This window comes from Strongylocentrotus purpuratus, unplaced genomic scaffold (genome assembly GCF_000002235.5).
Source record: "Strongylocentrotus purpuratus isolate Spur 01 unplaced genomic scaffold, Spur_5.0 spur5_scaffold_9, whole genome shotgun sequence".
Lineage (NCBI taxonomy): Eukaryota > Metazoa > Echinodermata > Echinoidea > Camarodonta > Strongylocentrotidae > Strongylocentrotus > Strongylocentrotus purpuratus.
Genome location: NW_022145615.1, coordinates 6,827,247 through 6,838,281, shown reverse-complemented (window position 1 = coordinate 6,838,281; position 11,035 = coordinate 6,827,247). Strand labels below are relative to the sequence as shown.

The window sequence follows — 11,035 nt, the reverse complement described above, 5'->3', positions numbered from 1 at the left end:
TCTTAAAATCGCTTAGCAAACTGAGTCCAAAGTTCGACTTGTTTCGCTTGTGTATTATAGGCAATGACGAGCTTGCAACCTATTTAGATCAAATTACGGTGGGTGAATTTTCAAAAGTCAATTAGACATGAGGGTTCCAATGAAAGAGCTAGTGGTAACGTACGTCGGGGTGGATGTGCTTTTCGTTTAAACAAAAAATGTTAGGCTGCTGACTCTGACGATAGGGGCGTTGTGAAATGAGACTAAACGGAGCAATATGCAAGATCTATAAGCTTACAATAAATTACTCGACTCGTGACATGATCAAATCGTTTACGCGTGCGCACTAAGTCCCCCTCTACCTCAAGTTTTTGAAGCATCTTGTAGGCGAAGTAGTTTAAGGCGAACGGCTAAGTAGCTCTCTACGCCTTATCTAAAGAATGATCAAATTGATCAGGATTACTGATTTGAGAAGCACTTTAAAGTGATGTTCGATTTGAGTATAGAATATTTGGAAGTATCTTGAATGTGTGAAATACGAAGAGAAGGGGATATTTTCTAGGTAAAGTGCATTTTCTTCTGACATAATTATCTCGAATAGGATCACGAGTGTCGTCTAATGTTGCCGAAGCCTTTTTGACGAATAGAATCAGTAGGCGATTGGAGGGGAAGGCAAAGAGGTAGCAAACAGTGATCCGCTGACAAGTAGTGCCATGGGGACAGTACTCGTCAACACGACCACGGCAATAATCCTCGCCGGCGTCGATTACGACCTTTCATTCAACGAAACGCTGAATGACACGAGCTACGGCGATGCCTTCGATGCCGATGATGGTGGTGGACATCATGATTACGGCGAACGTTCCTTATTCGATATGATCGTGATGTATTTTAAACTCGTCATCGATGTCGCCGGCTTGCTCGGCAACGTCGTGGTCGTTCTCCTCGTCACGTTCTGCCACGACCTCCACAGCGCTGCCAACTACCACTTTCTAAACATGGCCGTCGCCGACTTCATTCTCCTGCTCGAGAACCTCGCAGGGAGAATCAATAACATCGTTCACTTTGATCTGTTCCGGACTTGGGATTGCCTTCCACTCTATCTTCATACGGTAATTCTGTTTTCTATTCATTAAAAAAACTATATAAAAAAAAATATTTTGTTTTGTGTAACTATGATATATAATTGATCATATATTTTGTAAACGCTGCTATGTACTTCTCCAATGGAGAGTTGTTGTTGTTGACGTTATTATTGTTATTATTTTTTTAAATTATTATTATCATTATTATCATCATTATTATTATTATTATTAGTAGTAGTAGTAGTAGAATCATGAATATAATGATAATTGATATTATCATTGGAAGTAGTAATGGTGGTAGTTTTATTGTTTTTCATTATCATTATCATTATTATAAGATAACCTGCGAAATTCGCGAGTTTGTCATTCAATTTGTCATGCCAATTAGGATTTTGGCCGAAGGGTTTCATAGATTTGTCATTTTCATTTAGAAACTGCTCAACTAGCATTCAAATTAATCGTCACTTGTCGTGGCGTCATTTATATCATTCAAATTAACACCTGCCATTCGTATTCGAAATACGTTCATTCAAGTTAGGAATGTTAGGCGGAAGAAATGCAACACACGTTTACAAAAAATGCAACAATAATGCAGCATCCCCGATGGCCCGCCAGCAGATCGATGGCTAAAGACTTGGCTAAATAATGAATCATGGGGAATCATGCTCAAATTGTGTGACTCTAGTCCCTACCCCATTCACAATATCACCCTTTCCCCCATAATGAAACTATGATAAATTTATGTTGAAACACGAGACAAAAATTTCCTAACCACGAACATTTACAATCATATTGAGACCATCAATTCCGTATAGATGCAAGTCGTGTTTTTTCTTAACAATCAAACTGATGAATATCAGATAAATCTAATAAGTAGAAGTGTACAAATGCAAGAAAACGAAATATGAAATACCAATGAAAAAATAATCCTGAAAGAAAACATATGAGCTATAAAAACTGTGTAATAAACGAGAAATGTGTATTGACCATCAATTTAAGTGCTCAAAGTGCTAATATGAATGCTACAAATGAATTAGAATGCTAGAAGTACACCGTCGCTATGACAGAAAATCGTGTTGCGCCAATCGAATGACCAAATAGCGAAAGAAGCACATTGTTCATTTATTTTTAATGAGTCATACATAGATTTTAACGAAAACTTCATAGATTTGAAAACTAGAAAAAGGAATATAAACCCGAGATATACCTGATAGCACTAAAACCGTCGAATTTGAACGCAAGAGAAAATTAATACTAAATATAATAATAATTATTATTATCATTGGAAGTAGTAATAGTGGTAGTAGTATTGTCATTTGTCATTCTTGTCATTCTAATTACATTTTGATTTGCAAGGACATGAAGATTCATGACAAGTTTGAGCTAACCATGATGACTGTTAATGGATTTTAAATGAAAATCAGTATGCTAGAATTAACTTGAAGACCTAACCAATCCCACAATTTAATTATTGTCAAGTGAATGGAAGGTTCGTAGTCGAGTGGTTTAAGCACTTGATTCGAAATTCAAAGGCTTTGGGGTTCGATCCAAGACAAATGTCCTTTGGCAAGGCATCAATCAACATTTGCCACTCAATACCCAAGAGAGAAATAGGGACCCAGTTGACGAATGACGAAAGCGTTTGTGTTAGTAATTGTCTATGCCCTCACGGTATGAATACTTTCCACGGAGTGGAGATGGTGCACATTGTGCATGAATGAATCCGATGACCGGGTTAATCATAATATCTGAACACACTATGAACATGACTGACAAAGAAAGCGGACAAAATATACCGTTCCTCAGGTAGACAAAGGAACATCCGTTCACTGCTATTATGTAAAAATGTGTAGAACAGGTGTCACATGCATATTCACTTTTTACATAATAGCAGTGAAGGGATGTACTTTTGTCTACCTGAGGAACTGTACATTTTGTCCGCTTTCTTTGTTCGTCATATTCATAGTTACAGCGCTTAGAGACGGTATTCCGTAATAAGCGCTTTACAAACCCAGGTTACCATTATTATTATTATTACACGTTGTTAACATCAAAATCCAAAGATCTCTGAATTATATCCCCGAAGTCTTGAAATCATTCACAATGAAAAAAAATATGGAAAATATCAATTTAATTTGTATATCAAGCACAAGATCACCCGGGCTGAAACAATTTGATGATTTTCCGAAATTTATTGACCGTTAACCAATTTAAAATCTGTCATGTCTCATTTCGAAATTAATAGAAAATGAAATATAAGGGCAGCAGAATGGAATGGAAAAATTCAAAAGATCGGGAGAACTAAATTAATGAAACTTCAGGTTACGATCTGTTAGGCATTTAAAGAAGAGGAAGATAGAGAAATCAAATTAAATGAGGTCAATAAAAAAAAATAAAAAAATACGGGTGCAATAGTTTCCTCATTTACAGTTCATTATTTTTGATTTTTTTTTTAATGGCAATTTCCCGTCGGCAGAAATTTCTTCAAATGAATAGTAGAAAATAAGACATTGTCAATGTAAATATACAAAAGATGCATGCGAATGAGTTCATTATTCGATCTAGCCGCACTTGAGTTGAGGCTGTATGCATCTATCTTAAGTCTTTAGGCTGAGGATGATAAGCGTAACATCGTCAACAAGAGCAGATAGATCTTAATAAACGAATCTAAACATATATGTTTTTTATGAAACTCCTAGATCCTTGTTATTTGATGTATGATGGGGTGACCAAATTTCGCGGAGATTTTAAAAGATATTAGGAAATGTGATATTCAATGGAAAGAGGAACCTAACATTACCCAGAGACAAAATTTTCTTTGAAATTGGGTTTGAAATTATGAAAATATTGACAAAAGATCGACAAATTTTGCGTCCGTTTCGATTATTTTGAACTCATCGACAAGGATCTAGGATTAGGAATCTTCATATCGCGAGAATATGTCATCAAAATCGTAAATAAACAGTCATACCTGCTGACTGGGTTTTATTCTGCCTTGCAAATTATGTCATTCTCTTATTTGACGGATCGCTTGTTTGGATAAATCAGTTGTAAAATCCCGTGCGCGAATAAGGGTTTCGTTTTTTAATGACTTTTTTTCGTCAGTTGCAGCGCATGCCAATCCGACATAAAATTTTGAGATCGCGATATCTCCGGAATTCTTGGAGAACACATTTTCTAGATGCACCAAATTGTAGTCAAAAACTTTTCCGTCCATTTACGTATTAATTGAACTAAATAAATTTGTGTAGAAAATGAGAAATCATAAGTTGAATATTACATATTTTGATATCTTTAACAAATCTCCGCGAACTTTGGTCACAAATAATCACGTTCTGAGATAATTTAGGCTTCATCTAGCGAGAATAAATCATATTGTCACAATAATTTCATGCAAAGATGTAAGAAAACTCATTCCAATGAACTTTGTAGGCAACAGTGCATTATATTTGACATTTCCAGAAGTGGAAAAAAAAGTCAGCAGACAAAGAAACAACTAGTAGAGAACGGCGTATGATAAATGGCAGAATTTGATAGAGTCGTTATGCTCACCCAGGTAGGATTAAGGAAGGAAATGTGAATCCGTTACTGTAGAAAAAGGCCTTCCTAATTAATCTCTTTTTTCTTCTCTCTCCCTTAAGGTTCCCTCGCTTCTTTCGCAATATCAATACTGCGTCATTCGGTACTTTACATTTGCATTGAGGCCATAAGTATCTCTCCATCGACCTTTTCAGCATGAGCTTATTTATCTACTATTTATGTATTCATTTACTTATTTATATCAATGAAAAGATGATTAGTACTACAAAATCGGAGAATATCTTTGAAGAGAGCCATAACTTAAGATTTTCGATTTGCACTCAACAGAGTAAAACGCAAGAATAAAACAGAAAGCCGACATCGATCAATATAAACGGAAACTAAAAGGAAACAAGGCGCGAACAAGGCGTTATATTCGCGCCTTGTTTCCTTTTTTGTTTCCGTTTATATTGATCGATTTCGGCTTTCTGTTTCATTCTTGCGTTTTACTCTGATGAGTGCAAATCGAAAAGCTTAAGTTATGGCTCTCTTCGATGCTATTCTCTTATTTAAATCACATATTTACACAGAGTAGCCTGTTCAGCTCGCAAACAATTACACAAAAATGATTTAAATATGCAACATATAGAATACGTGAACAATGATTTCTAATAAAAGTACATCACTAAAACATTTTAAAAATACATCTAAAAAAAAACACGTAAAAACTACAAATTCAATTCAATTCATTCAAATCTAAATATTTTTTTTTCCAAAAGTCAATCAAAACATGATTCCAGTTGGTCAGTAACTTATTCTCACATCTGATTATGTCTCCATGATACAGGTAGTTGTCCAGACATCGTCGCTGACCTTAGCTGCTCTGTCCATTGACCGGTTCAAGCTCATCGTCAGGCCATTGAAGAACTTGCATGACAGATCCACGGCCAAGGTCTTCATCTCACTCATTGCGGTATGGTTTGGTAAGAAAACATCACCATGTATCCTTTTCTCTCTATTTTTCTGACAATCTCTCCCCATCTCTCACCCTCTTTTTTCTTTCTTTGAAAACATATGTTGTAGATTTGTGAAAGAGTCTAGTCCGAACCACCATTCATGCACGATGCTCTCGTGATACCCTTGTCTCGGTACAGGCATATGATGAGATAAAACAATGAAAATGCATCTACTAGAGAGATACTCGAAATGAAAATGAGATACGAAGAAAGAGAAGTACTGTAAAGGGGGAAGAGTGGGGGAGAGTGAGGTAGGGGGAACAGCGATAAAGAAGGGGTGGGGAAATAGGAAAAGCGAGAGAGAGAGAGAGAGAGAGAGAGAGAGAAATGAGGTGTCGTGGTGTGGCAGTCTCCCAAACTTTTTTTTTCTTGTACAAAAATCGAAAGCTGTGTTGGTACATTTGAAAAGATTTGTATCACTCTTTGGCCCCGTCTTACAAATAGTTGTGATTGATCAAAATCAATCTAAAGGACTCTGATCAATCGTAAGTTTGCAGTCTCCTATCTCTTATGTACTTATTTGAGATTGACATCAATCGCAAATAAATTGCGATTGATATAAAGAGAAAAACGGGGCCCTGATGTAATTCTGGCTTCATGAAGAAAAAAAGGGAGATCAGTTTAATACAGACACTTAAAATAATCCATTAAGGAGCGTCGCCTAGCTGCCTATAACTCTGGTGATTCTCTTTAATTCCACAGTTTCCTTCGCTCTGCACATTCCAAGCCAGTTGTTCTCGGTCCAAAATGGATCTTACTGCAAGGTTATCCTCCCCTGGGTCCATGGGAAACTGGTCTATGGCATCTACAGTAACGTCGCCCTGTTCTACTTGCCCACCTCCATCGTACTCTACTGCAATCTCAGCATCATCGCGAAGATCCGGCGAAGGAGGCCCGGTGTCAGCTACCTCGACCGCAACGCGCAACCTACCACGTCCCACGACACCACCGAAGATGGCCATGGTGGTACGTCAGCGGCGATCGCCACCAGTAAGCCGGTAGTGACTCGGTCGCCCAAAGACGCCAAATCCAGTCGACGTGCGCGTAGCTCGCGCATTATCGTTACGGTGGTGATCGCGTACATCGCCCTCAACCTGCCATTCTACGCGTTCTACACCCTTTCGCTGATCCCCGGTGCCATTCCGTGGAAAGTGTATTACGATGGTCACTCGTATCTTGGGCTGATGCTGCTACTCAATAGCGCCATTAATCCATTCATCTATTCCCTGATGGGTTCAAATTACAGAAAGCACATTCGACAGGCATTGCGATGTCTGTGCTGTTATGGCAAGCTCTGTGCCTCTCCCCCTCCCTCTGAAAATCCTCAAAGATCCGGAAAGTGTGATCGCAACGACACACAAAGCAGTATCACTGAGCAGTCACAGTGACGGCTTTCTTCTATAAAGAAGGGGGTAAGGTGGGAGGGGTAAGGGCACTTTATATTAACGTACGAATCGGGGGGGGGGGGGGGGGGAAGCGCCCCTTCAGAATGGGGGAAATATAAATAGTTAGGCAACTGTCACCTCAAATTCCAGGAGCAATGCTGTTTACATATAATTACCGTAATGATCTCAAAAAAATAGTTTACGAAGAAAAACAACGATCACTGTAAAAGAGGAATTGTCCATTTTAATGCTCTCAAGCTTCGCACACTCGTAAAATTCAGATATTGCAAACAAACTTACAAAGTAAAAAATATAGAAAGAGACATCAGCCCCCGAAAGAAATTACATTAGAATACCAACTAGATTATTCATACCCCTTGTAGATTTGATGTTTGTTGTGCTTTTTATAACTCAAGAATGAGAGGTGGATTTGTTGAATTAGGGCCTTTGTTTAATACGTTTACATGTAAACATTAATATGTTACATTCTCAAAAAACATAAATCGGGACCATTAAACTTTTCACATTTTTTATACACTGTCGCTCATAAAGTTGGAATATTTTTGTTTTACCCCAATTTATGGAATTATTTTAAAAATAATTTTAAAATAATAGATCTAGATAATAGTATACATTCTCAGAATTTATTGAATAATAATTTGCGTGTTTTGCGTGACTGCTAAAGCATGTGTATGCTACTATGCTTATCAACTAGGGGACCTACAACCTTAAATCATAAATGACAGTAATGAGGCTTAATGCCGCACAAAAGGGCACTAATATAGCACATCGACACGGTTTTGATCCTGGGGCCTCACAGCTACGAGGCCATTGCTTTGTCACTGAACCATGACTGTACGCAGCGGGGGCTAGGGTAGGGGGTAGTTTTCCGTCAATAAAAAAAACACAAAGAAATTGCAATAAATTTTCTATAATTTATTGCATTTTAACCCGGTTCCCAACATAAAAAGATCTTCTGTGTGCCCATGCCTTGAGCCATAATGCATGTCCGTCCAGAGGACGATATGAAAAGATTCGTCCATTGATAGCTCAATTTATATTTTTAACGAAATTGTTATCTTAACTATTTTCTGAACATAATTATGAACAAAACCCCCCCAAAACACAAAACTCGACGATCGCAATGCATTATAGGCGATTGATAATCAGTTTTATTTCGTCCAAAATTTTGGAACGCAAACAAAGTGGACTACTTGTAAACTGTGCATAAGCGGTGATAAGAATTTGCTTTTACTCAAATGTTCTGTACATGAGATGTAATGTATTTCTATCTTGGGTATTTACACGTAATTCATTTTTTAATTTTCTGTGCGTACGAACTTAGAGAGTTTGTGTATATTGTCATGGTTATTGATATTGTGTGAAATATAGTTACTACACTAAGCGTTTCTTTAACGACCTTGGTTACTGATTTATTTAAAAATACCTAAAAATTGTACAATTTGATATTTGATATTTGATTTTGTATTTTTACACAGTCATTCCCGTTATGTATCTCACATACACAAGTAAGAAGGATATGTATACCGATTATCGTTGTGAATAAGTAATTATCAATTTATTGGAGTTGAATATTTGTGCATTGTTATGACATAAGGTTTGATTTGATACAAGCCGTCTTAGTTTAGAATTGACCATACCAAATATCATGTGACTGACAAGTAATTAAGTATTCTCTAAACTTCATTGCACGTAAACGGAGGGAGGGGTGGGGGAAGAGGCTGTATAATAATCATTGTTCAAACTTTTCGGGGAATCACCATCTCTGGTTCGGAGACATTTTCGGGTTGGGGGCAGCGAGTGCAGGGGATCCGTGTGCCTCTTCCTGGAAAACAAAATCCTGATTATATGCAAGTGCGGTCTTTTGATGATTTTCATAATATTTCCAATTATAGATCAATGAAGAAATTAAGTAAAAAAATTGTGTTTTGATAAAAACGCGCCACTCTAGGGCTGTCACTTTTTGCAGGTTTTCAAAATGTGCTTGTTCGTTAGAAGTTTATAAAAATCTTAGAAGCTGGTATTCAGGCAAGAACCCCCCCCCCCCTCCCACCACCTAATGCTTTGGAAATTGTGCTTGTCCTTTTGATCCTACATTATTTCCTCCCTTCAACTCTGGGCTGGACCGCTCAGGGCTATACCGTTAAGGTATAACGAAAATAGATGCAATGGGCTCTTCCTCGCTTTCTCTCCCCCTCCTTCGTACTCAATCTCTCAAGCCCCCTGCTTCTATACCCTAGAGGTAACCCTGAGCGGCCCCGCCTAGACTTTAGGGAAGAAAATAACGTGGGACTTATTTTGAGATTAAGCTTTTCCAAAGTCAAATGTACATAGCATTGAAGTTTATGTTGCTATGTCCTTTTATTGACTAATCATGGGATTTCTTGGTATCAAAATAATATGAACAAGCAGTTTAGAATTAGCTTTCCGCAGACCTACCCACATGCCCAAATAAAAAAACAAAACAAACAAAACAAACAAACAAACAACATGTTTTTCAATCCTTACAACTTGTACCAAAACTGTGGGTTGCCTTTACATTTTAAAAAGGTCTTGTTGATCACGTTGACAGATCATTGATCTAACCTGCTTGTTTTCAATACTTCGAGCGACGGGTATGAAAGTCAAAAAGCCATTCGGCTTGTTGCCATAGTAACATATTCCTAATGATGACACGACACACGGAATTATTAATAGAGAAAGATTACTCATTATGCCCATGGGCGGTGCAACCGGGGTTTGAAGAATAGATTGTATAGGCTTACTCTTCTAAAAAATTGAAAGGGGGAAAATGCCACTGCAAGCTAAAATATGTGAAGAATATTTATTTTTTAATCTTTATTTCTCTCTCTTACAAAGAGAAAGAACCACCCTTCAACCAATTTAATTTTATGCAGGATCATTGACTGAAATTGTGGAAATTCATGAAATGTTTTTGTTTTCCTGCCAGTTGAAATTCAAAATTCCTCTGGTACAGCGACCTTCGGAATTTATGAACCTTCGGAAAATGACATTTAACCTTTGTGCCCCTAGCACATTCTGGGTCCGCCGCCGCAGTTTTGCAATGGGAACATATTAGAAATCCTTACTAATTTTGTTACCACCTTCGTAGAATTTCGCTATAGCTTCTCCTCCACATAAACAAAAATAAAATGGCGTGAGCCCTATTTCATTATTAAAAATTGCCGTAACTGCTCACGTCCAATTTCAAGAGGGGAAATATTGGGAAGAAGGAAAAGAAAGGACAAAATGGCTTCTTCCTGTACGTCATTTTCTCAAATCGATCGCTTGTAGCTTTACGTTTTGTATTTAGCTGAAAGTTCAAGGATGACTAACGTACCAGAACTATCCGGAAATATAACGGAAATTATGCACCAATTGTTCTTTACGGTATAAGATGAGACAAAATTTCATTATAATTATTTGGGTTTTATAAAATGCCATGTCCTTGCTATCATTGTATTTCATATCTTAATAAATGTGTTGTTTTTTATTATCTGGTTATTATGTATTTCTTATGGTCATCGCTCTCTTTGCAAAGCTTCTGCTGAACTTTGGAACAAACTACCTTTACGTGTCAAAAACTGTCAGACTGTCTCTCAATTCAAACTTGTCTTAAGACTCATTTATTAAAAATTTCTTTTGATGATTAACTTACTCTGTTCACATGAATGTATGTTTCACACGTATTGTAAGATGTAGGTATATTTGTTATTTCTTGTTGTGCTTAATATGTAATTGTTTATCATTGTATTTTTTATTGTTATAGCACTTCGACGGAAAGCATTTTATTATTTTATTGAAAGTGACATCTCTGTTATTAGGCCTATGATTAGTAATTTAGTATACAAATATTACACAGCAGTGAGGGCATTAGTAACAATTACCCACGCAAGGTAGCATTGGAAGAGTCTATTACGTCCGAGGTGACCGCCGAGGGTGTTTAATTAGAATGTTTCTAAGGGAAAGTGTGGGTAATTTTACTACTGCCCGAACAAAATGATGTCTATTATTTGTTTTATAAGATGAT

General features: G+C 37.1%; 1 protein-coding gene across 1 annotated transcript; it reads left to right on the top strand.

Moving 5' to 3' along the window:
• The first annotated feature begins 392 nt into the window (after nucleotides 1-392).
• Nucleotides 393-7,049, top strand: LOC754680 (octopamine receptor beta-2R). Its single transcript, XM_001186640.4, has 3 exons — nucleotides 393-1,091; nucleotides 5,431-5,566; nucleotides 6,302-7,049. The coding sequence occupies exons 1-3, from the start codon at nucleotides 693-695 to the stop codon at nucleotides 6,985-6,987; spliced, it is 1,221 nt and encodes a 406-aa protein (XP_001186640.2). The 5' UTR covers nucleotides 393-692; the 3' UTR covers nucleotides 6,988-7,049.
• Nucleotides 7,050-11,035: the final 3,986 nt, after the last annotated feature.